Source organism: Macaca nemestrina, chromosome 10 (genome assembly GCF_043159975.1).
Source record: "Macaca nemestrina isolate mMacNem1 chromosome 10, mMacNem.hap1, whole genome shotgun sequence".
NCBI classification, from domain to species: domain Eukaryota; kingdom Metazoa; phylum Chordata; class Mammalia; order Primates; family Cercopithecidae; genus Macaca; species Macaca nemestrina.
The window spans coordinates 69131982-69157702 of record NC_092134.1 but is presented as its reverse complement, the minus strand read 5'-3'; the positions used below and the strand labels follow the sequence as shown (position 1 = coordinate 69157702).

The 25721-nt window shown below is 41.0% G+C and overlaps 1 protein-coding gene and 2 long non-coding RNA genes across 10 annotated transcripts in view; 2 read left to right on the top strand and 1 right to left on the bottom strand.

Annotated features, from left to right (window-relative positions):
* C10H12orf56 (chromosome 10 C12orf56 homolog) overlaps nt 1-25721 on the bottom strand; it is a 116980-nt gene that overhangs the window by 25577 nt on the left and 65682 nt on the right. For all 7 annotated transcript variants that reach the window (XM_071071507.1, XM_011727289.2, XM_071071508.1 and 4 more), the window contains 3 exons: nt 22562-22970; nt 17291-17364; nt 7414-7558 (listed from right to left, as the gene is read on the bottom strand). In XM_071071507.1, the coding sequence (XP_070927608.1) occupies nt 7414-7558; nt 17291-17364; nt 22562-22970 (628 nt within the window). The remainder of the gene's footprint in view (nt 1-7413; nt 7559-17290; nt 17365-22561; nt 22971-25721) is intronic.
* The window catches only part of LOC105473462 (uncharacterized), a 122890-nt gene that overhangs the window by 66165 nt on the left and 31004 nt on the right, over nt 1-25721 (top strand). The gene's annotated exons all lie outside the window — the stretch shown is intronic.
* Nucleotides 1241-15533, top strand: LOC139356722 (uncharacterized). Its single transcript, XR_011609071.1, has 3 exons — nt 1241-1686; nt 7557-7595; nt 14806-15533. It is a non-coding gene; the product is annotated as an uncharacterized lncRNA (long non-coding RNA).

Here is a 25721-nt window from a genome sequence, read left to right as displayed (position 1 = left end):
TGTAATTCCAGCACTTTGGGAGGTCAAGGCAGGCGGATCACTTGAGTCCAAAAGTTCAAGACCAGCCTGGGCAACATGGTGAAATCTCTACAAAAAATACAAAAATTAGCCCAGCATGGTGGCATGTGCCTGTAGTCTCAGCTACTTGGGAAGTACTCAGCTACTCAGCTACTTGAGCCCAGGAGGCGGAGGTTGCAGTGAGCCGAGATGGTGCCACTGTACTTCAGCCTAGGTGACAGAGTGAGATCCCATCTCAAAAAAAAATGAAAACGTATTCTCATAAATTGTGCCTTCAATAAAATTAAAAAATAAAGACCACTTAAAAGAAAAAAGTATGCCTCAATAAAGTTCATTTTAAAAGGGAGGGAAAAAACTGTATAATATATATTTTTATATCTATAATATATATCACTCTATATTATAGCGTATCTATAATTTTATATCCATAAAATGTATATTATATATGTGTATAATTTTCCATCCTATTACAGGAACCAAAAATTAGAGATGCCTGTGACAGTTAATTTTAGGTGTAAACTTGGCTAAATTAGGAGTACCTAGAAAACTGGTAAAGCATTATTTCTGTTATGTTTGTGAAGGTATTTCCAGAGGAGACTGGCATGTGAGTTGGAGAACTGAGTGGTTCTGCCTCTCTGGAGAATCCTAATACAGATTTTGGTACCAGAAGTGGAATTGTTGCTCTAAGGAATACTTAAAAATGTGGAAGTGGCTTTGGAATTGGTTAATGGATAGAGGCTCGAAGAATTTGGAGGAGCAACCTAGAAAAAGCCTAGACTGCAGTAATTGGAGCATTAAAAGTGATGCTGGTGGGGGTTCAGAGAAAGAGGACAGCTGTAGGGAAAGTCTGAAACTTCTAAGACATTTCTTAAGCAAAAGAGTGAAAGATTATTCTCCAGCTTTAAGACAATATTATTTTCCCTGTTGGGTTTTGGACTTACTTGGCCCTTTCCTCTTGCTTATAGCTTCCTTTGGAATGGGAATGTGTATTCTCCACGCATCCCAACACTGTATTTTGTAAGTAGATAACTTGTCTTGATTTATAGGCTGACAACTGGAGAGGAATTTGCCTTAGGATGAATCCTGCCTTGAGTCTCAACCATACTTGATTTAGATGACAATTGGTAATTTGGACTTACGAGTTGATGCTGGAATGAATTAAGATTTTTGAAGCTATTGGGATGGAATAAATGTATTTTGTATGTAAAAAAGACATGAATGTTTGGGGACAAGAGCAGAACGCTGTGGTTTGAATGTGGCCCCCAAAGTTCATGTTTTAGAAACTCATCCCCAATGCAACAGTGTTGAGAGGTGAGACCTTTAAGAGGTTGATTAGGTCATAAGGCTTCTGCCCTCACAAATAGATTAATGTCATTATTGTGGGAGTGGGTTTCTGATGAAAAGATGAGTTTGGCCCCCTGCTACCCTTTTTTGTGCATGCTCTTTTGCCCTTCTGCCTTCTCATGGGATGACACAACAAGAAGGCACTCACAAGATGCCAGCACCTTGATATTGGACTTCTCTGCCTCCAGAACTGTCAGAAATACGTTCATTTTCTTTATAAATTACCAACTTTGTGATATTCTGTTATAGCAACACAAAACAGACTAAGACAATGGCCCTAATCTCTCCACCCCAGTATGGGTTTCTAAGGGAGCTTCACAGAAGGTATGTTTTCCAAGAAATATAGCATAAAGTTGAAAAACCACTGCTTTACCTTAAGGCTATGATAACAATTTAAATAAAAAAATCTTAAAGAATGTTGACTTTTATTAGTCATATATGCTAATTTTGTGAAAACAAATCTGAGGATAGATTTTGGTTGTGGATTAGACAGAAGAACATAAGGCTAGTGGGTTTGATGGCGTGGTTGGGGATAGGGCCAAGGGGGACTCCACTAAAGTGTAGAAAGATCCCAAATAGAGAGACTACCCATTTACTTTTTTTTTTCATACTTTAAGTTCTGGGGTACATGTGCAGAAGTGCAGTTTTGTTATACATGTGCCATGGTGGTTTGCTGCACCCATCTACCCGTCAGCTACCTTAGGTATCTCTCTTAATGATATCCCTCCCCTAGCCCCCCACCCCCTGACAGGCCCCAGTGTGTGATGTTCTCCTCCCTGTGTCCGTGTCTTCTCATTGTTCAACTCCCACTTATGAGTGAGAACATGCAGAACGTGTTTGGTTTTCTGTTCTTGTGTTAGTTTGCTGAGAATGATGGTTTCCAGCTTCATCCATGACCCTATAAAGGACATGAACTCATCCTTTTTTATGGCTGCATAGTATTCCATGGTGTATATGTGCCACATTTTCTTTATCCAGTCTATCAATGATGGACATTTGGGTTGGTTCCAAGTCTTTGTTATTGTGAATAGTGCCGCAATAAACATACATGTGTATGTGTCTTTATAGTAGAATGATTTATAATCCTTTGGGTATATGCCCAGTAATGGGATTTCTGAGGCCTCTGTTCTGTTCCATTGGTCTATATATTTGTTTTGGTACCAGTACCATGCTCTTTTGGTTACTGTACCCTTGTATAGTTTGAAGTCAGGTAGCATGATGCCTCCAGCTTTGTTCTTCATGCTTAGAATTGTCTTGGCTATGCAGGCTCTTTTTTGGTTCCATATGAAGTTTAAAGTAGTTTTTTCCAATTCTGTGGAGAAAGTCAATGGGTAGCTTGATGGAGATAGCACTGAATCTATAAATTACTTTGGGCAGTATGGTCATTTTCACGATATTGATTCTTCCTATCCATGAGCGTGGAATGTTTTTCCATTTGTTTGTGTCCTCTCTTACTTCCTTGAGCAGTGGTTTGTAGTTCTCCTTGAAGAGGTCCTTCACATCCCTTGTAAGTTGTATTCCTAGGTATTTTATTCTCTTAGTAGCAGTTGTGAATGGGAGTTCACTCATGATTTGACTCTGTCTGTTATTGGTGTATAGGAATGCTTGTGATTTTTGCACATAGATTTTGTATACTGAGACTTTGCTGAAGTTGCTTATCAGCTTAAGGAGATTTTGGGCTGAAATGGTGAGGTTTTATAAATATGCAATCATGTCATCTGCAAACAGAGACAATTTGACTTCCTCTTTTCCTATTTGAATTATTTTCTTCTCCATTCACTTTGGCCTTTCATTTTTGACAACCGAAATAGAAGATCTGTTTTAGCCCAGGTAAGAACATTGTATTAAATAATGGCTGCAGTGTTTTCAAGTATAAAACAGATCATGAAAGCTTCATTTTTAGACATCAGATTAGGTTAATGTTTCACAAGAGAACAGATTTGCAATTCAATATGAATAGCTTACAGCACCTGGAATATGCATGCATTGTGTTTGGCCTGAGGGAGAATACAAAAGTAAGTAAGATATATACTTGTCCTACAGAAGCTTATAACATATTATGATAAATAAGAAAAATGTACCAATAACTATAGTAAAAGGGAGGATATCTGTGCTAATTCTTGATGGTAGGAACTGTATCATAATGATGCTGTATTTCTAATACCTGTCACCAAGCCTCACACCGATTAGGCATGAAACCTGTCTGATAATTGTTAAAGAGGAAGTGCTATGAAAGATGTCATAGAACTACATTGTTCAACTCATTAGTTACTGGCCACAAGTGGCTATTTAAATTAATTTAAATTTAATAAAATTAACATTTTACTTTTCTAGTCACTAGCCACATTCAAGTGCTTAAAAGGCACATGTGGCTAGTGTCTGCTGTATTGAACAATGCAGATTATAAAGCATCAAAGAAAGTTCTATGGCACAGAATTGACAGAGAAGATCAAAAGGAGGAAGGTACTAAAGTTCCCCATTCGGCATGACAAGAAAGGTAGAAAATGGCATTTGGGCTTAGCCTTGATGAATGGGTATGATTTTTAACAAGAGAAATTAGAAGAACAATATTCTAGAGAAATCAAACAGCAGGGAGAAAAGAGAGCTAAGGAGAACAGGTATCCAAGTTATCCCACATGGCTCGATCTTGTAGAGGACAGAGGTGAGAGAGAAGACGAAGTGGCAGGTTGGGTCTGTTAGTCCTAACCTTATTCTCTTTCTCTCCATCCATTTTTTGCTCCACAGCCTAGGCCACAGGTACCAGCCCTGTTTTTACATTGGAGATGCTTAAATGACCTCTAGACTAACACTGGTGCTGATCCCATTAGGAGAACACATCAACATCCTTCTTAATCTAACCCTTAAGTGGTACTTCAGTTCTCCTACCTAAACATGCACTTTAAATCCAGTCCCTGATTGTGTCCAGTGTATCTGGGTGGACTTCCCCTTTGGGCACTGTCCTAAGTCCTTTCCCAGTCCTCTCCCAGCTGCTGACTTTACTCTTTATGTCCTCACATTCCATAAAAGCTCCATCCCCACACCCTAAACAAGCAGATCTTCCCAGTGCCAAATGTTTGTGCAGACATCCGGGTGTAATTCACCCACATGCTAAAATATCCTGATATTTCTTTAGCTCACTCTTATGGCTCTCACTCTTAGGCACTGTGCCTTTTCCAGGAGCATCTACATCTGGATTCATTTTCCCAGTGCCCACCTTATCCAGATGGTAGCCTGATATGGTCTGGTTCTGTGTTCCCACCCAAATCCCATCTTGAATTATAATCCCCACTGCTGAGGGAGGGTCCTGGTGGGAGGTGATTGGATCATGCATGCTGTTTTCATGGTAGTGAGGGAGTCCTCATGAGATCTGATGGTTTAAAAGTGGCAGTTTCCTCTGCACATTCTCTCTCTCACCTGTTGCCATGTAAGACATGCCTTGCTTCCCCTTCGCCTTCTGCCATGATTGTAAGTTTCCTGAGGCCTCCCAGCCATGTGGAACTCTAAGTCTGTGGCAGGCCAGGTCTTCATAACAGCTGAACAGATAGGCCTCCACAACAACTGTTCCTGCGCTGACTGAGTGGTTATGTTAAATATTAAAAGCTGATAGAGCCAGTGTCCTTACACAAAGGCTGGGATGTAACAAAAGCCCACCAAGAGTTTTGCCCAGGCCTTTCCTGGGCCTTGAAGCATGACAAGATAATGAAGGAATTCTTTACAGGACCTGTTCAGAATTAAATGAGTTTTACTGGGCGTCTGAAGAAACTCCCCAGGCCTCCACAAACACGTTTATTGGTGGTCTGAAGGAACTCCCCAAACCTCCGTGGTTTAGCAGGAGGCAAGATAAAGGTAATTACCCCAGTACCTGGACCCATTTAGATTAAGTAAATTTACTGAGGCCCCAGAGGAAGGTCTTAAGGGCCTTCCTTAGGTCCTAATCTAATCTTAGGCATAGATTAAAAGAAGTTAATCACTTATGGCTTTAGATGAATGCACTTACATGTTGACATATAGCTTAGAAGGTATATCAGCTCTGGAAAACCTTGTAATTTTGAGTTGGTCTGGCGATAATTTCGAGGCCTTTTCCCTGTTACTGGTTACAGATAAAAACTCCCTTCTTTCCCAGTTCATCTGTGTCTCATTATTGGGCCATGAGAATAAGCAGCCTGACTCTTGGTTTGGTCCAGGAACAAGTGAACTAAACCTTCTTTCTTTATAAATCACCCAGTCTCATGTAGTATTTTTATAGCAGTGTGAGAATGGACTAATACACAGCCCCTTCCTGATAACCCCAGCCTACTAAAATAAAGGCCATACCTGTCCAAATTTGAAATCTGTGATTAGGGGAGAGCCTTAAATGCCAAAGCCAAAGTCTGTACTTAATTTAGTAAGGAAAGTCACAAGAAACTGTTGAACAAGCAATCCCATACAATCAGGGTTGTAGATTAAATTGATACTGTGTGTGGGATGGACTGGAGAGGTTTATTTGGGAAGAAGATAATCCTAGTTTATTTACCCTTTCCACATGAATTCCATTCCATCTTCATAATCAAGATGGATTGGTCTTACTTGGTTGGTCATATTTTCCACAATCTTCTGAAGTTCTAGAGTCAAAACTTGGATGGCGTATTCCTCACAGGATCTATCCAGCACCAACCATTTTAGACTACGCAGTACTATGTCATCCTTACCTGAGTCTCAGTGTCTCAGTGTGGTGGAACATTTGGCATATTACTCTCTACAGCTTATCTGCCTTCACCGTACTGATTTGCTTGGAACTGTTCTAGCTTTCCAATATTGCAGGAATTTCCTTAGTCCCAGGCAAACTGGAATAGTTGGTCACCCTAATCTGGGCAAACCAAAATGGTTGGTCACCCCACATATGAAGGACCTAGAAGCTAATAAATGGCCAGGACTGCCTTGTACAGTTGGGAGTGCACATGCTTTACCATTGCTCAGTAAAATGATGGCAGCTACTTATGTGAGCAATGGCCAGAATTAAGATAAAATATGTAGTAATCAACATGAATGCAGCCCTAGGCAGGGCTCACCCTCTCACCTAGGCCTCATTAGCACCACACCAGGTTACTCACCTGGGCTTCTTAACTCTTTCACCTGAACCTAAAAATGAGGCATCTGTAATTTACTGAGTGAGAATGAGGTTGCCTTGCCTCCCCAGGAGTCACATTTTTAAAAATACCAGTCCTATACTCAAAAATAATTTTTTAATTATATTTTTACAGTAGAGGAAACTGTACAATAAAACATCTTGAAATCAGCCAGGTACAGTGGCTCATGCCTGAAATCGCAGCACTTTAGGAAGCCAAGGCAAGAGGATCATTTGAGCCCAGGAGTTTGAGACCAGACTGGGCAACAGAGTGAGACCCTGTCTCTGTTTAAAAAATAAACAGGCAGGGTGTGGTGGCTCGTGCCTATAACCCCAGCATTTTGGGAGGCCAAGACAGGTAGATCACTTGAGGTCAGGAGTTCAAGACCAACCTGGCCACCAAGGTGAAACCTTGTCTCTACTGAAAACAAAAAGTTAGCCAGGCGTGATGGTGGGCGCCTGTAATCCCAGCTACTTGGGAGGCTGAGGCAAGAGAATGGCTTGTACTTGGGAGGCAGAGGTTGCAGTTAGCTGAGATCATGCCATTGCACTCCAGCTTGGGCGACAAGAGCAAGACTCTGTCTCAAAAAAATAAAAAATAAACAAACAAAAACTTCTTAAAATCTACTTTCCCATCTTACTGTCTATATATCTTGCATGCCAAAAATGTTCCTCCTATCTCTCTGTTGGCTCTGCCAACCCAATGCATGGGAGCTACTTTTTGCTACCACTCCCCTCTCTTCCCGTCTCCCCTCGACACACACATATACATTACTGATTACATCACAAAGTATCCAGCATTAAGACATGACTACATTAAATTTTATTGACATTTAAAAATACAGCATCAGAATACAAGACAACACTTATTTATATTTTAATTTATGCTTATATTTGGTAAACAGGAGACACAGCTTTAAAGATTAAAAATAAAACAAAGCACTTACCTTCCAGAAAAGCCTTTTCAGAATGAAGTTTTTCTGGGCTGCTACTTTAAGCTCCATAATTAAAGGAAGTATCCTCCTCAAAGAATTGTCTTTAAGAAAAAGTTCAGATTTAAGTTGACTGAAGTGCTTAATTTTCTCCTCAGATCTACAGAAACAGAAGAAAATTTTCCACTTAAAAAATGGTAAGAAATAGCAGTTTAGGAATATCGATGATTACTGACAGGTTTGTTAAACTTTGTTACTAATGGGCTTTTCATATAGTTTTATTCTTCTAGCCTTAGTACTCATCAGTAGTGAAACTTGCTCCCCGCAAATTGAACTGTTTGTTACTCTCCAAACATACTTTTTTGCCCATGCCCCTTAACTCAAGCTGTTCCTATACCAGGAATACTCTCACTGTCCCTGGTAAATTTCTGTCCCCTCTTTCATTTACCATAATCCATGAACCTTTATGTAATATTTTTCTTTCAATCAACTAGCTTTTTAAAAAATAAAAAAAAAAATTTGTAAAGAAAATGTTGTGTCACTTTCCAGGGAAAACCAGTATCACTTTGTGTAAATGGCATGAAAGCACCATAAATTCTAAGTCAATGCTCATGGATGGTCTGAGCCTGAAGCTGGCTTCTCTGTGAGGAAAGGGCAGATGAGCATGTGTTCCAGAACTGTCACTAGTGGCCCCAAGCCGAGAGGTTCTCCCTGATGAGATCAGCCTAGCTGGAAAAAGGGATCACATATTTCCACCATGGAATTCAAAGTTGTTTTATGCCATATCAGAGTACCACCTGGAATCATCTCCCCTTACTGAACCATGTGCATTCCACACTTAAGGAAAAGCTGGCTTAGCAGAAAAGCCTTCTCCTCCGATCTTTCCCTAATTCCACCAACAAATGCAGCCCTTCTCCCACTGCAGTTTTTTCACACTCCTAGTATCACATTAATCCCGTTTCACTCATTGTAGTTAGTCACTCGTGTACCTATCCTAGCCCCTCAGCTGACTTTTAGCAACTTGGAAAAAATGTCTCTGGGTTAAATATTGTTTCCACCTCCCACTGTGCTCAGTAATAACAACTTGACTAGGTGGCTGGCTCTGGCCTGAGTGCTTTCCGTAGACTCGTTCTTGCACTGAGCTGACTCCACTGTGGGGACCGAGCTGGGAATTACCATCGCATTTTACAGGAAGTTGTAGGGAGGTTTAAGTAACCTGTCTACGCTCACACAAATTCAGAGAGCCAGGGTGCAAGGTAACAGTAGGAAAGACAGTTCATGTTCTGTGTAGATTGATGGAATCTTAAAATTTCTGACTTGAAGTAAAAACATTTTTTACTGCTTACTCCAGAAACCTGTACCAGCCGTTTATCCCAATACTAGCTACTGCATGGAATATTGGTACTTGCCTACTACCTCCCGCTTTATTTAGAAAACATCTAAGATGTTCTCCTTTGTCCAATCAATGAGTCGCTCTTATTAACCTGAAAATTAAGACTTTTTTTTGAAATAATGGTCTCTTTTCTAGTGGAGGTGCTGGAGGGAAACTGATCATTATGAATTCAATAATAGCAAGCAGAGAGGCAGAGGAGCATAATGATTATGAGCATGAAGACTGAGGTCAGAATCCTAGATCTGCCCCGACTCAGTTAGGTCATTATCACCGTCAAGTTACATAGCTTCTCTGCGCCTCAATTTCCTCATGTGTAAAATAGGAATAATGATAGTACCTATCCAAATGTGCTGGGTTTTTTGTTTGTTTGTTTTGAGACGGTACCTCACTCTGTCACCCAGGCTGGGGTGCTGTGGCATGATCTTGGCTCATCGCAACCTCTGTCTCCTGAGTTCAAGCAATTCTCCTGCCTCAGCCTCCTGCGTAGCTGGGATTACAGGCGAGCACCACCATGCCTAGCTAATTTTTTGTATTTTTAGTAGAGATGAGGTTTCACCATGTTGGTCAGGCTGATCTCAAACTCCTGACCTCAGATGATCCACCCACCTCCGCCTCCCAAAGTGCTGGAATTACAGGTGTGAGCCACTACGCCCGGCCAAATGTGCTATTTTGATATTTTAGTTAATGCATGTCTTCATACACACTAAGTGTTTGATAAATGGTCTCTAAATAAAGCAGGAATAAGTTTGAGATCCTGCTTCGCTATCCACTTCTAATTACCACCATATTTCATTTAAAAAATAACTATGAAATCCCTCTACTCTTTTAGAACTCCAACAACAGAAATGTAGATTTTACAAACAAAAGAGCTTAGAAAAGCAAAAACTCAAATAAGATACAGTATCAGCAGAATTATTTTGAAATTGATTTTCCTGTTTTTTCATTTGGAGTCAGCAATTTGCTAAGATCCGCAATAAAAATAAACTGTTTTTAATCCTTTGCCAACTAGGATAATAGATTGTAATGCCAAACTAATTTTTTTAATGGCCAAAAAAATTTTCACAGAAAACAGCATACTAATCTCTTCAGACTAAAAATCAATTCATACATAAATGGAGGTCTCATACACATCATAAATTCAAGTTAGAGTACACATTCTATATTACCGCAGATAAGTTATGAATAATAATTTCTTTGAGGATTCAGAAAATGTTAGCTTATACATAGATGACAAACTTCATTTGACTGAAGAAATAAGAAAAAGTCGAATGCCAGAAGACTCCATTATTCAATTTAGGAATAAGAGGAAAATCTATACTAATGTTAACAGATACTCTATTTTCATCAGGTGGAAAACATAAATTCACCAAAATAATGTTGCAGGAAGGTGTTTCTTTTTTTTTGGGGGGGGGGGTGGGTTTATTTTTAGACAGAGTCTTGCTCTGTCACCCAGGCTGGGTTCAAGTGATTCTTGTGCCTCCTGAGAGTAGATAGGACTACAAGTGCATACTACCACACCTGGTTAATTTTTGTACTTTTAGTAGAGACAAGGTTTTGCCATGTTGGTCAGGCTGGTCTCAAACTCCTGGCCTCAAGTAATCTGCCCACCTCGGCCTCTGAAAGTGCTGGGATTACAGGCGTGAGCCACTACACTCAGCCTCAGGAAGGATTCTTAATCCAGTAATAAGCTCTATTTTTCCTGTATTTTTTCATCTTTCCAGACCTTTACTATAAATAATACCTCACATTTGTAAAGCACTGGAAAGGCTCTTCCTATATTATCTCAGAAGCGCTGTGTATGATTTTCACAGTGGTCAGGTTGCAAAACCGTCCCATCTGTGACACAGTTCTGAATTGAAAACCTAAAGGATGTTTATTCCTTTTAAACTGAAGATGTCTTGCAGGTAGAGGCTATTTCTTGTGTATCACTGCATCCTTCACAGTACATTTGAAATCACTGCATTTTAAGTATGTTGCTTTCAGGAAATAGTAAGAAATACGCTTTTCCTGAGCCAAGAGAGTTGTAGAACTCATCCTTCTTGCCTTCAGGAATAAATTTCAAGCCACCCATACACAGAATTTGAGTCTTTTTTATTATACAATTGGCTTTAAAATCACTTTAAATAAAACACCAAAATGAAAACTGATGCTTTTTTTAGAGTAAACATCTGAACACTTATAGAAATTTTAAGCCATCCATATAACATTTTAAAAAAGAAATCCCAAATATTATGTTACTCAACTCTTACATACCTCAGAATGCATCTCTAAATAAAATCAATACTTTCTTACAAAATGATTATCACCTCCTACAAAATTATCAAAAATTCTTTGTTATTACTAATATTCAGTCTTTTTTTTTGAGACGGAGTCTCGCTCTGTCACCCAGGCTGGAGTGCCGTGGCACAATCTCGGCTCACTGCAACTTCCACCTCCCAGGTTCAAGCGATTCTCCTGCCTCAGCCTCCCGAGTAGCTGGGATTACAGGCATGCACCACCATGCCCGTCTAATTTTTGTACTTTTGTAGAGACAGGGTTTCACTATGCTGGCCAGGCTGGTCTTGAACTCTTGACCTCAAATGATCTGCCTGCCTCAGCCTCCCAAAGTGCTGGGATTACAGGTGTGAGCCACCATGCCCGGCAAGACTCAGTCCATTTTCAAATTGTTCTATTGACTTAAAAATGTGTTTTTATGGCTGGGCGTGGTGGCCCAGGGGTGTAAATCCCAGCACTTTGGGAGGCCAAGGTGGGAGGATCGCTTAAACCCAGGAGTTCCAGACCAGCCTGGGCGATATAATGAGACTCCATCTCTACAAAAAAAAAAAAATAGAAAAAAATTAGTCAACCATGGTAGTGTGTGCCTGTAGTCCCAGCTACTCGGGAGGCTGAGGTGGAAGGATTGCTTGAGCCCAGGAGGTCGAGGCTGCAGTGAGCTGTGATCAAGCCACTTCACTCCAGCCCTGGTGACAGAGTAAGACCCTCTCTCAAAAGTAAATAAAATATAAACGGTTGGGCACGGTGTCTCATGCCTGTAATGCTAGTACTTTGGGAGGCCCAGGCAGGTGGATTGCCTGAGCTTAGGAGTTCGAGACCAGCCTGGGCAACATGGCAAAACCCAGTCTCTACTAAAAAACTACATAAAATTAGCCAGGCATGCTGGCGCATGCCGGTAGTCTCAGCTACTCAGGAGGCTGAGGCATAAGAATTGCTTGAGCCTGGGAGGCGGAGATTGCAGTAAGCCAAGATCGTGCTACTGCACTACAGCCTGTGTGAGAGCGGAAGACCCTGTCTCAATACATACATACATACATACATACATACATACATACATACATATATAAAATATGAAAATGTTTTCTTTCTTTTTTTTTTTTTTTTTTTTTTTTGAGACGGAGTCTTGCTCTGTCGCCCAGGCTGGAGTGCAGTGGCCGGATCTGGGCTCACTGCAAGCTCCGCCTCCCGGGTTCACGCCATTCTCCTGCCTCAGCCTCCCGAGTAGCTGGGACTACAGGCGCCCGCCACCTCGCCCGGCTAGTTTTTTGTATTTTTTAGTAGAGACGGGGTTTCACCGTGTTAGCCAGGATGGTCTTGATCTCCTGACCTCGTGATCCGCCCGTCTCGGCCTCCCAAAGTGCTGGGATTACAGGCTTGAGCCACCGCGCCCGGCCCGAAAATGTTTTCTTACATTTGGTTTGTTAAAATCAAGACCTAAATAAGATGCTTCTTATATTTGCTTGTTATGTTTCTTAAGTCTTTCAAAAAATTTTTTTTCTATATCACATCATCAAGCAATAAAATTTTTTACTATGGAAATTTTCAAACATACATCAAAATGGAGAAAATTTTATAAGAAATCCCATGTACCCGGCTGGGTGGTGGCTCATGCCTGTAATCCTAGCACTGTGGGAGGCTGAGGCAGGCAGATCACCTAAGGTCAGGTGTTCGAGACCAGCCTGGCCAACATGGTGAAACCCCTCCTCTATTAAAAATACAAAAATTAGTAGGGCATGGTGGTGCATGCCTGTAATCCTAGCTACTCAGGAGGCCAAGGCAGGAGAATTGCTTGAACCTGGGAAGCGGAGGTTGCAGTGATCTGAGAGCATGCCATTACACTCCATCTTCGGCACAGAGCAAAACTCCATCAGGAGAGGAGAGGAGAGGAGAGGAGAGGAGAGGAGAGGAGAGGAGAGGAGAGGAGAGGGAAGGGAGAAAGAAAGGGAGAAAGGGAGGGAGGGAGGGAGGGAGGGAGGGAGGAAGGAAGGAAGGAAGGAAGGAAGGAAGGAAGGAAGGAAGGAAGGAAGGAAGGAAGGAAGGAATCCCATGTACCCTTCACCTTGCTCTAATAATTTTCAATATTTTGCCAATCTGGTTTTATCTATTCTTTTACATACACATACAAACACACGTATATACTTTTTAAAAAATTGAACTAAAATATATATAACAAAGTTTCCCATCATGTCCATTTTTAGGTGTACAATTTGGTGGCAGTGAGTGCATTCACAATGTTCTACAAGTATCACCACTATCCATTTCCAGAACTTTTTCATCTTTCCAAACAGAAATTCTATACCCATTAAACAATAACTCTCCCTTCACCACTCTCCCCAGCCCCTGGAGATCTCTATTCCATTTTCTGTCTCTACAAATTTGCCTATTTTAAGTACCTCACATAAGTGAAATCATATATTTGCCCTTTTGTATCTGGCTTATTTCACTTAGCATGATGTCTTTAAGGTTCATCCATGTGGTAGTAGCAGAATTTCCTTCCTTTTTAAGACTAGCATACTCACACTGTTTGTTTGTTTGTTTGCTTGTTTTTGAGATGGAGTCTCGCTCTGTTGCCCAGGCTGTAGTGCAGTGGCGCCATCTCAGCTCACTGCAGCCGCTGCCTCCCGGGTTTAAGGGATTCTCATACCTCAGCCTCCCGAGTAGCTGGGATTACAGGCATGTGCCACCAAACCTGGCTAATTTTTGTATCTTTAGTAGGGACAGGGTTTTGCCATATTGGCCAGGCTTGTCTCAAATTCCTGGCTTCAAGTGATCCTCCCTCCTTGGCCTCCGAAAGTGCTGGGATTATAGGTATGAGCCACTGCACCTGGCTTATCATACTCACACTTTTAAGTCAGATTCAGGTTTAACTGTTTTAACAAAAATACTTCATAGGTGGTGCTGTGTATTTTATATCACATCAAATAATGAGGCACACAAAGTCTGGCTGTCTCACTGAAGTGATACTAAGACAATGGCTTTAGTTATTTACAACATGATCCCTCCATTTTGAAGTTCCCCTTCACCCTTTTTTTTGTCGTTTTTTAAATCTCTTTTTCTGTTAGAGACAGTCTCTCTCTGTCACTCAGGCTGGAGTGCAGCAGTGCAATCACAGCTTATTACAGCCTCCATCTCCTGGGCTCAAGTGATCCTCCTACCTCAGCCTCCCAAGTAGCTGGGACCACAGGCACACCCAGCATTTTTAAATTTTTTTGTTGCCTAGGCTGGTCTCAAACTCCTGAGCTCAAGCAATCCTCCCATTTTGGTCTCCCAAAGTGCTGGGATTATAGGCATGAGCCACCGTACCTGGCCCCATTTCACCTTTCTGTCTAATGGTTTCATCCACTGAAGATAGTTAAATGAATCTGTCATTTCATTACAGGCTAAAAAATTGTAATTTTCTAATTCTGTTAAGCCTTCTGCATTTATTAGCTGGAATTCTGTAAAATGAAATTTGCACTCATCACCTAGGGCTACTTGGTTATCCTGAACTAGATACGGTTCATGGAGGAAAGGAAGAATACATTATATTTTTTCCATTTGTTTGATGATTTGCAGAGTAATGAATTGGTGCCCTATTTTTTTCTAATGTTCCATGTGTTTTATTTCCTTGGAGGTAGGGAGGGAGGGCCCTCTCTCTATCATGCATCGTTATACACTTCTGAATTTTTATATATTCATTATGTTTCAATCATCTCATTTCTTATTTTTTTCTTCTTCTTATATTTTGCTCTTTCACCCAGGCTAGAGTGAAGTGGCGTGATCTCAGCTCACTGCAACCTCCACCCCCCAGGTTCAGGTGATTCTCCTGCCTCAGCCTCCCAAGTAGCTGAGATTACAGGTGCCCGCCATCACGCCCAGCTAATTGTATTTTTAGTAGAGATGGGGTTTCGCCATGTTGGCCAGGCTGGTCTCGAACTCCTGACCTCAGGTGATCTACCCACTTCGGCCTCCCAAAGTGCGAGGATTACAAGTGTGAACTACTGCACCCGGCCTCATTTCTTATTTTTTTCTGATGCTCAAGTTGTCCCATCTTTGGTTACTGGGAGCTCCTTCATGTGGGTTCCTGTGCCCTTTACTTAGGGCCCTGTCCTTGCTTTCTGGAATAAACTGTTTCAGACTCATTTTGCGTATGTCCTGCCCCAGACCTAGAATCAGCCATGCCTCTAAGGAACGTTGGTCCCTTTTAGTGGGGAATGAATATGCATCTTTTAAAATTAACTTACTCTCAGCTCATTTACATGACTCTCCAATATCAGCTCAATATCATGACTTACATGATATCAAAATTGCTAACACTGTCAATTCACTGAGTGCTTACTGTGTGCAAAGCACTGTTTTAAGTAAGAAAAAGACCAAGAGTAACAAGGCATAGTCCTTGCCTTCCAGGGGTTCACAATCTAATAATGGAAGAGAGAGTCACATCACGAGTAACTACTACCATACACAGCCAACCTGTGATAAGAATATAGTAGAACTCTGAAGTCTGGATAAAATTCAAACTCCTTAGCCTTGCATATAGGGCCTTTTATGCTCTGTTCTCATAAGTAGTACAGACTACTTATGATCAGTAGTCTCTATCTTATCTTATTTATCCATTCATTCCAGGGTCCCTGCCCTTAAGGAATGTATTGCATAACAGGGCAGCAAATAATGAAACAGGCCATCATAATGCAGACTGGTAAGTACTACAAGATGTGTGAGCAGGCCAGGCGTGGTGGCTCAACTCTGTAATCCCAGCATTTTGGGAGCTGAAGACAGAGGATCATGAGGTCAGGAGTTTGAGACCAGCCTGGCCAACATGGTGAAACCCAGTCTCTACTAAAAATAAAAAAGTTAGCTAGGCATGGTGGTGGGTGCCTGTAATCCCAGCTACTTGGGAGGCTGATGCAGAATTGCTTGAACCCAGGAGGCGGAGCTTACAGTGAGCCGAGATTGCGCCACTGCACTCCAGCCTGGGCAACAGAGCAAGACTTTGTCTCCAAAAAAAAAAAAACAAAAACAGAAAGGAAAAAAAAAGTGTGAACATAGGACATTATGTTCTGGAGTGTCAAGAAAGATTTTCAGAGAAAATGATCAATAAGCTGAGACTCGATGAGCTGAAGTTATTCAGGAAGAGGAAGAAGAGTACAGTAGTGTTCCAGAAGAGGTGCCATCATGATAGGCTCCAGAGGGAAGAGAACAGGGAGCTTCCTGAGAATTGTGAGAAGTTCATTTGGAGCAGGAGCTTAGGGCAAGAGTGAGGATGGATACAAGAGTTGAGGACAGAAACATAAAAAGAGATGTCACACACATTTTTTGTACGCTATTTAGCCTTTCGCCTAAGGGCAGTGGGAAGCCATTCAAAGGCTTCCCAGGAGGAGTTACATGATCAGATTTGTGCTTCAGAAGGATTCCTCTGTTGTAATGGAGAATGGGCTGGAGAGGAGCAAGAGTGAAGGCAGACAGACTAGCCAGGAAAACACTGTAGGAGCCCAGAACTGAGATAACTGGGCCTGAGCGAGTGGCCATGGAAAGAAGTGGACGTTATCCAGAGATAGTAAAGGAGCAATAAATAAGGCATGCGGTGAGTGGCTGGATTCCGGAAAAGGTGAAGGGGAGAGAGGAGGCAAGGGTGACTTCCAGGACTCTGGCTTAGGTGATCTGGGGATAATGACATCATTCCCTGTGTTAGGAAACACAAGAGGAAAGTCAGGTTCCAGAAGGAAGATGCTGAGTTCTCTTTTGAATATATTGACTTTAAGGTTCCTATGAGACATACAGAAGATGTCCAGTGGATACTTGTGTTTGCGGACTTAACTGTCAGGGCAGGCAGATGAGGTAGAGATGTAATTGTGATAGCCACACATACAACACAGAGTTAGGGGAGGCAAAGAGGGTCGGGCGCGGTGGCTCACACATGTAATCCCAGCACTTTGGGAAGCCAAGGCGGGAGGATCACCTGAGATCAGACCAATCTAACCGACCTGGCCAACATGGCAAAACTCCTGTCTCCACTAAAAAATACAAAAATTAGCCGGGTTTGGTGGCAGGCACCTGGAGTCCTAGCTACTCAGGAGGCTGAGGCAGGATAATCTCTTGAGCCCAGGAGGTGGAGGTTGCAGTGAGCCAAGATTGCGCCACTGCACTCCAGCCTGGGAAACAGTGAGACTCAGTCTCAAAAAAAGGAGAGGCAAAGAGGAGAGAAAAATCCCCCATGGAACTTTATCATACATCATCACTTCTTACCTATATGGCTTTTGACTTCCAATAGCGGGACTGAACTTACTAGCATAGAAGGGATCTTGTAAAAGGGTAGCTTTCTGAAAAAGGAAAAAGTAGAAATTGTTAGAATTTTTATTTACTGAAGATCAATTCCCCCTACCTTTAGTCAATATTATATATCTATTCTTTAAGCCCTCCTATAGTACACGATTTGTTTATAAAGCTTATTCAAGTGTTTCACAATACCACAGGGAATTTTTTCTTATCTAGTTTTTTTAAAGTTTTAAATATAACACTTGCTCATTATAAAATGAAATCGTTTATCAAAATCACACAGTTTAGATAAAGTAAAGGATAAAGGTTCTCTATTTTTCCCTACCCCTTCCATCCCACTATGCAACGTGTCTGATCATGGAGCCAGGTGCCATGGCTCACACCTGTAATCTCAGCTACTTTGGAGGCTGAAGCAGGTGGATCACATGAGTCCAGGAGCTGGAAGCTGCAGGGAGTTACGATTGTGCCACTACACTCCAGCCTGGGCAACAGAGCAAGACCTTGTGTCTAACATTTTTTAAAGTATCTATCATCTGTTTGATTTAGGACCTTCCAGGCATATAAAGACATATGAATTATAAACACATAAATTTATAGTATTTATATATTTTTATAATATATATTTAATCCTAAATTATATCACATATATTAATCTGGAACTTGATTTAACTTAATATATGGTGGATGGTTTTTCATGTCTGTGTATATAGATTTTCCAATTGATGGCCCGGCGGGTGGCTCACGCTTGTAATCCCAGCACTTTGGGAGGCCGAGGTGGGCGGATCATGAGGTCAGGAGTTCGAGACCAGCATGGCCAACATGATGAAACCCTGTCTCTACGAATAATACAAAAATTAGCTGGGCATGGTGGCACATGCCTGTAATCCCAGCTACTCGGGAGGCTGAGGCAGGAGAATTGCTTGAACCTGGGAGGAGGAGGTTGCAGTGAGCCGAGATCACACCATTGCACTCCAGCCTGGGCAACAAGAGCAAAACTCCGTCTCAAAAAAAAAAAAGATTTACCGATTTACTTCAATTTTTTTTTTTTTTTAAGGAGACAAGGTGTCACTCTGTCACCCAGGTTGGAGTTGAGTGGCATGATCATACCTCACTGCAGTCTCAAACTCCTGAGCTCAAGCAGTCCTCCTGCCTCAGCCTCCTGAAGAACTAGGACTACAGACATGTTCTACCATGCCAGGCCAATTTTTCACTTTTTATTTTTTAGTGGGGATGGGGGCTTGCTATGTTGACCAGGCTGGTCTTGAACTCCTAGCTTCAAGCGATCCTCCCTTCTGAGCCTCCCAAAGTGCTAGGATTACAGGCATGAGCCACTGCATCCAACCAATATCAATCCTTTTAATGATTATTTAGTATTCCATAGCATAGATATACAACACTTTTATTAACTATTTCCTTATTAATGGAGTTATTCTTCCTTAAATCTTTAGTGTTGCCATTTCTCATTTATTCTGGGTCCTCAAAATAGACATACAGTGTTCAGCAATTTCTCTAAATAATCTTTTATTTATGTTGAAGTTTAAGACATGTCAGAGGAATTTCTGAAATGTTGCTGATTTGACACTGCAGACAAGCTTTTTTTTTTTTTTGAGATGGAGTTTCGCTCTTGTTGCCCAGGCTGGAGTGCAATGGCACAATCTTGGCTAACTGCAACCTCCACCTCCCAGGTTCAAGCAATTCTCCTGCCTCAGTTTCCTGAGTAACTGGGATTACAGGCGCCCACCACCACGGCCAGCTAATTTTTGTATTATTAGTAGAGACAGGGTTTCACCATGTTGGCCAGGCTGGTCTCAAACTCCTGACCTCAGGTGATCCACCCGCCTCATCCACCCAACCTGTCTTGTGCTTAATATCAGAGTGGTGTATTGGGTGGATGGTGGCAGGGGAGATATGTGCTTTTTCTTACTACTTTTGTCATTGTTCTACTTTTTTTTTCTTTTTTTTTTTTTTTTAAAGCAGCCTTTCTTCCCTCTCCAAATATTTATGTTTTCTTTAAATCCAGAATTTTAATTTGGGGTATCCCATATTTAGCTTTGTAGCAGCTATCTTCACAATGTATACAAGGCAAATTACCACATTTCATCTTTACAAAATTTAAGGCGCTTAACAACCCAGGTGTAACTATTTTTGGTGAATGTTACAGATAAAATAGATTATGGAAGGAGGCTCAGCTCTTTGGAAATCCTTAAAATCAGGATGAGTGCTGGTAATTTCTAATTAGATGGTTTGGGTTAATTTTATGTAAAAGTACAGGGAAAGTTAAAATGTCTAATGTGGCCGGGCACAGTGGCTCACCCCTGTAATCCTAGCACTTTAGGAGGCCGAGGCAGGCAGATCACCTGAGGTCAGGAGTTCATGAGTAGCCTGGTCAACATGGCGAAACCCTGTCTCTACTAAAATACAAAAATTAGCCAGGCATGGTGGTGCGTGCTTGTAATCCCAGCTACTCGGGACGCTGAGGCAGGAGAATCACTTGAACCCGGGAGGCAGAGGTTGCAGTGAGCCAAGATCACGCCACTACACTCCAGCCTGGGCAACAACAGCGAAACTCCATCTCAAAAAAAAAAAAAGAAAAAAAGTGTTTATATTGAACTAGAAGCTTATTGTTAGTAGAATGAGTTCTAACTTGATTTCTCACATGTGAAATATTTGGTTATTCATTTTCCTTCTTTCAAGGAAGAAGTAGAACATTATTGTAATTTTTTAACTTATTTTATTTTTTTAAAATTTTATTTTATATATATTTTTTCAGACAGTCTCACTCTGTTACACAGGCGGGAGTGCAAGTGGCACAATCTTGGCTCACTACAACGTCCACCTCCCAGGCTCAAGTAATCCTCCTCTCAGCTTCCCAAGTGCATGCACACCACATGCCTGGCTAATTTTTAGTATTTTTTGTAGAGATGGGATTTCACCATGTTGTCCAGGCTGGTCTCGAATTCCTGAGCTCAGGCAATCCACCTGCTTCAGCCTCCCAAAGTACTGGGATTATACGCATAAGGCACCACGCCTGGCCTTACTTTTTATTTTAAAGATGGGGTCTTGCTTATTGCCCAGGCTGGCATGCAGTAGTGTGCAGCAGAGCTTCTAACTCCTGGGATCAAACGATCCTCCTGTCTCAGCCTCTGGAGTAACTAGTACTGTAGGTGCATGCCACCACACCTGGCTAAGAGAACGTTATTTTCAATGAGAGTATCTACCAACTCATAAAGATAGTCTTCCTCCACCCACATTTATTTCAACGGTCATAGAAAAAAAAAATCGGACTACCTAGATTCAAATCCCAGCTCTACACTAGCTATGTGGCTTTGCATATATCATTTAATTTCTCTGTGCTTCAACTTCCTCATCTATAAATTGAGAATAACAGTCCTACCTCATAGGGTTGTTGTAAAAATTAAACAAGTTAATATCCATGAAGCATCAGGCTCCATTCTATTGTTATTATCTAGTAGGAAATTAACAATAGATATTAGTTATTGTTATTGCATTTATTATTGCAAAGACTATTTATAGCTTAGCAGGTGATGAGTTCGCCAGCCTGAGTGCTCCAACCATGTGTCTGCTGCATAATTTAAAAGTAGTGCTAAAACCTGAAGCTGGGCAATTCAGGGAAGCATAAACAGTTATTTTGAAGTATTCACATAGATCTTTTAAAGTCAGTTAAGTTTTCATTTTTCCATTAGAATATATGAGATCTTTTTTTAATAGACCAGAGTTTTCCTCTATTTGTAATTTGTTTACATTTTTAATTGGAAGAAAGCAGTTTAAAAATTTAGAAAGGAATTTTAAATATTTGAAGTCTTCCAAACAGTAGTATAAGAAAAAAATTAAGGATTGTCTTGTAATCTTTCATAATTTTAGCCATTTATAAAACCCTGGCTTCCTAGTTTCTTCTGACTGAAACAGCCCTTAATAATTATTATTATTATATTGAAAGATTAATAATAAAAGGTATATACTACTGAAGATAAAGGGATTCTATTACTCTTTTAATAATTACTTATTTTTTAAATCGATTCTAATAAAAAGGTCCCTAAATAGGAGTTCTGACTCTGTCCCTAAAGTTATATAATCTTGACTAAATTACTTTAAAATGTTGTGTTTTGGCCAGGCGTGGTAGCTCACGCCTGTAATCACAGCACTTTGGGAGGCCAAGGCAGGTGGATCACCTGAGGTCAGGAGTTCGAGACCAGCCTGATCAACATGGCAAAACCCCTTCTCTACCAAAAATACAAAAATTAGCCAGGCTTGGTGGTGGGCACCTATAATCCCAGCTACTCAGGAGGCTGAGGCAGGAGAATCAGTTGAACCCAGGAGGTAGAGGTTGCAGTGAGCCGAGATCACACCACTGTACTCTAGCCTGGGCAATAAGACCAAAACTCCATCTCAAAAAAAAAAAGAAAAAAAAAACATTTGTGTTTCAGTTACCTCGTTTGTAAAATAAGGACTTAGCCTAGTGATCTCTAGATAAATTTATCTGATCCTATAACAAGGTCTCCCCCATCAACCCACTTTCAATAGCACAGCTAAGCAATACTGACAACGTTGAACCTTACCTGAGGTCTTTGTCACCCCAGCAACTGCAAAAGACCACCTGCTCACACATATTCCAAGATAAGACCCGTCTCCCTCCTTCTTCATGACGTCCTTGACTCACCTTACTCACTTGCCTCTACAAAACCCCAGGTGTTTTTTTGTTTGTTCGTTAGTTTTGTTTTGTTTTGTTTTGTTTTTTAAGACAGAGTCTCCCTCTGTTGCCCTGGAGTGCAGTGGCGCAGTCTCAGCTCACTGCAACCTTCACCTCTCGAGTTCAAATGATTCTCAACCTCCCAAATAGCTGGGATTACAGGCGCGCGCCACCACATTCAGTTTACTTTTGTATTTTTTACTAGAGACAGGGTTTCACCATCTTGGTCAGGCTGGTCTCGAACTTCTGACCTCAAGTGATCCGTCCACCTCGGCCTCCCAAAATGCTGGGATTACAGGCATGAGCCACCATGCCCGTCCAGAAACTGCTCATTAATGAGCATTTTTCCCTATTGCAATCACCTAAATAAAATCATCTCCTTAATTGTTCAGTACATTTTGTTTTTGAAAATATTATTAAATTCCAAGGCTAAATTTCCAAAATGGGAGGTAAAGGAGGGAGGAGGGCTTATTTACTCTAAAAAATAAAATAAATAAAACTTCAGGTCAAGGTTTACTTAGGGGTACACTTACTATATTATAATTGTTCCATGAACTTTTTAAGTGCAGGAATATTGATGAGGTTGTGGAAATAACATACAAATGAAGTTCTGACTCCTTTTTCTCTAAATTTGAGTTGCTCTGCGAAGGGGAATCTAGGAGGGAATTTCCTAAGTAAAACTCATTTCCGTTCCCACTGCACTCGAAAGGAATTTCACTTATGGAGTTGTTGTGATCTGGAAGTCCCTGGGGTTCTTTTGTGTTAGTTGTGCAAGATGGCTCGCTGACAGCCTTGCCAGTTGCTGGTGCAGACTGAGAGCTCCTCCTGGAGGGGGAAGGTAGGGGTCGAAAGGCACCTTGGCCATGAAGGGACAGCTTTTGGACGCCTGGACGAGGACAGAGAGTTGAGTTCTTGGACGGTGTACTGCTCTCCTGCTGGTCCCTGTCAGGTAGAATTTAGTGTTAAACATGACATGCAAAATTGCACAGTAAACAACAAAGAGAACTGGTAGTTTAAGACTCTGAACACAAATGTTTTCTCACAAAAGGAATGCTCGTTAAAACAAGGAAGTCATTTCACCTCGCTGGTAATAACCCATTGACTAGAGGAGATATGATACTGCAATCTTTTGGTATACTTTTCTGTTTTCAGAAATAAACTGTATTTCTGAAATACATTTTATTTCATATAATGAAGCACTTTGTATATTGAAAGCATTGTGCCTGTCCTTCATGGAGCCCTGATATTTCCACTGAAAGGACTTTTTCATTCTAGTTTTGAAACCTAATTGTCCTCTAATTGTACATTGCTAATGGATCCTATAAAGAAAAAACTATTCAAATAGGGATATGAAGAGAGGGGTTTTGTTTGTTTATTTGTTTGTTTGAAACAGGGTCTCACTCTATCACCCAGGCTGGAGTACTGTGGTACGATCTGGGCTCACTGTAACTGCCACCTCCCAGGCTCATGTGATCCTCCCACCTCAGCCTCCTGACTAGCTGGGACTACAGGTTCGTGCCACTGTGGCCAGCTAATTTTTGTATTCTTTTGCAGTGATGGGGTGTCACTATGTTGCCCAGGTTGGTCTCAAACTCCTGGGCTCAAGTGATCTGCCCACCTCCAGCTCCATCTCCCAAAGTGCTGGGATTACAGGCCTGCGCCACTGTGCCTGGCCTGAGATTTTTTTAAATGGTGTTTTCTTTAATTCCCCTCCTGGTAATACTCTTCTGATTTTCCCAATAGCATCAGCACTTTTTTCAGAATCAATGCTGTGTCCTTTACCTTCCCTATTCTCTCCAGCAGACCGTGACCTTTCTTTACTTTGCTGCACAAGGAAACACATTAAGGAAGCTTAGAAGTTGCAGAGTTTGGTGAGACCTAAATTCCAATCCTGGCTCTGCCACTTAATGGTTATGTGACCTTTGTTAAACAAAGTTTATGAGAGGCCATTGTTTTCAACTAGCCTCCTGCGTGAGGCCCCAGCAGAACAGACCAAAACAGAAGGGAGTCCCTTGTGCTTAGTACCAGTAATCAAACTGAACTTGGAAACTGACCAGCTTTCCAGAAAAACAGATTCCAGTCAACCTAAGTCAATAATGAAGTAGTGTCCTCTGTTTTAACCCTCTAAGAACAGTAGCTTTGAAACAAGTAATCCAATTTTTGTCTCGTTTCAGCTTGCTTCAGCCTTTCTCTGCCTATAAAGTCAACCTCCTCTGCTCAGCTTTTCAGACCATTTCTCCCAATTCTAGAATCACAAATAAAACCAAATCTATGCTTATTTTGTCTTTGACATCTTAGTGGACCTAGGACTTCATTTCCTAATTTTAAAATAGAAACAATAATAGCACCCATCTCATAAGGTTTCTGTGAGGATACATGCAATGAGTTTGCAAAACTGGAAACAATATGTGCAAGCTATTACTATTACCCTATATTGCCTTGAGTTGATGGTTTATCTTTTTTTTTATTTCAATAATTTTGGGGGAAAGTTTATCCTTTTACATTAAGTTATCTTCTCTCTCCCATGAGATTAGAACCGCTACGATAGTAGAAAACTACTTTGTTTTGTAGAGATGAGGGTCTCACTACATTGCCCAGGCTGGACTTAAACTCCTGTCCTCAAGTGATCCTCCTGCCTCAGTCTCCCAAATTGCTGGGGTTGCAGGCATGAGCCTCTGTTCCCAGCTTGAAATCTCTCTTTCATTTTTATAAACTTAAAACTTTTTTGTAGAGATGGGGTCTCACTATGTTGCCAGGGCTGGTCTCAAACTCCTGGATTCAAGCAATCCCCCTGTCTCAGCCTCCCAAAGTGCTGGGATTACAGCTGTGAGCCACTGTACCCTGCCCCAGCCTACGGTTTCTTAAGTGGAATATTTAACTCATTTATTTTTTAACCTCTCTTATTTCTTATTTCTTTTAACCTCTTCTTATTTCTAATACAGTAAAATTTATAAATATAGCTTTAGAGCAGACCTCTAAAGTCTGCTTTAGCTCAATTGCATGTACTTTGATATGTATTGTCATTAAGTTCTAAGTATCTTTTAATTTCCTTTTTTTCAGCAGTTTGATCATGATGTGTTTGGATGTGGAATTTTTTTGAGTTTATCTTTTTTGGGGTTCACTGAGTTTCTTGAACCTATAAGTGTATGTCTTTTGCCAAATTTGGAGAATTTTCTGTCATTATTCCTCCAAATACTTCTTTTCATTAATTTTTTTACATTTAATTAATTAATTAATTACTTTTTTTTAGAGACAGAGTCTCACTATGTTACCCACGCTGGTTTTGAACTCCTGGGCTCAAGCAATCCTCCTGCCTAGGCCTCCCAAAGTGCTAGGATTACAGGCATGAGCCATTGTGCCTGGCTATTTTTCTGCACTATACTTTTTCTCCTCTGCTTCCGAGACTCTGAAGACATGAATACTAGATCTTTCATACTGCCACACAGTCCCCTGAGATTCTGTTTGTCTTTTCCTTCAATCTTTATTCTCTTTTGCTCAGACTAGATAATTTGTTCATCTATCTTCAAATTCAATGACTTTCCTCTATCATCTCCATTCCAGCTATTGAGCCATTCAGTGAATTTTTAAAATTTCAGTTATTGCAGTATGTTTTTCATTCTAAACTTTCCATTTGGTCCCTTTTTTATGTCTTCTGTTTCTCTGCTGAGACTTTCTGTCGTTTCATTTGCTTCA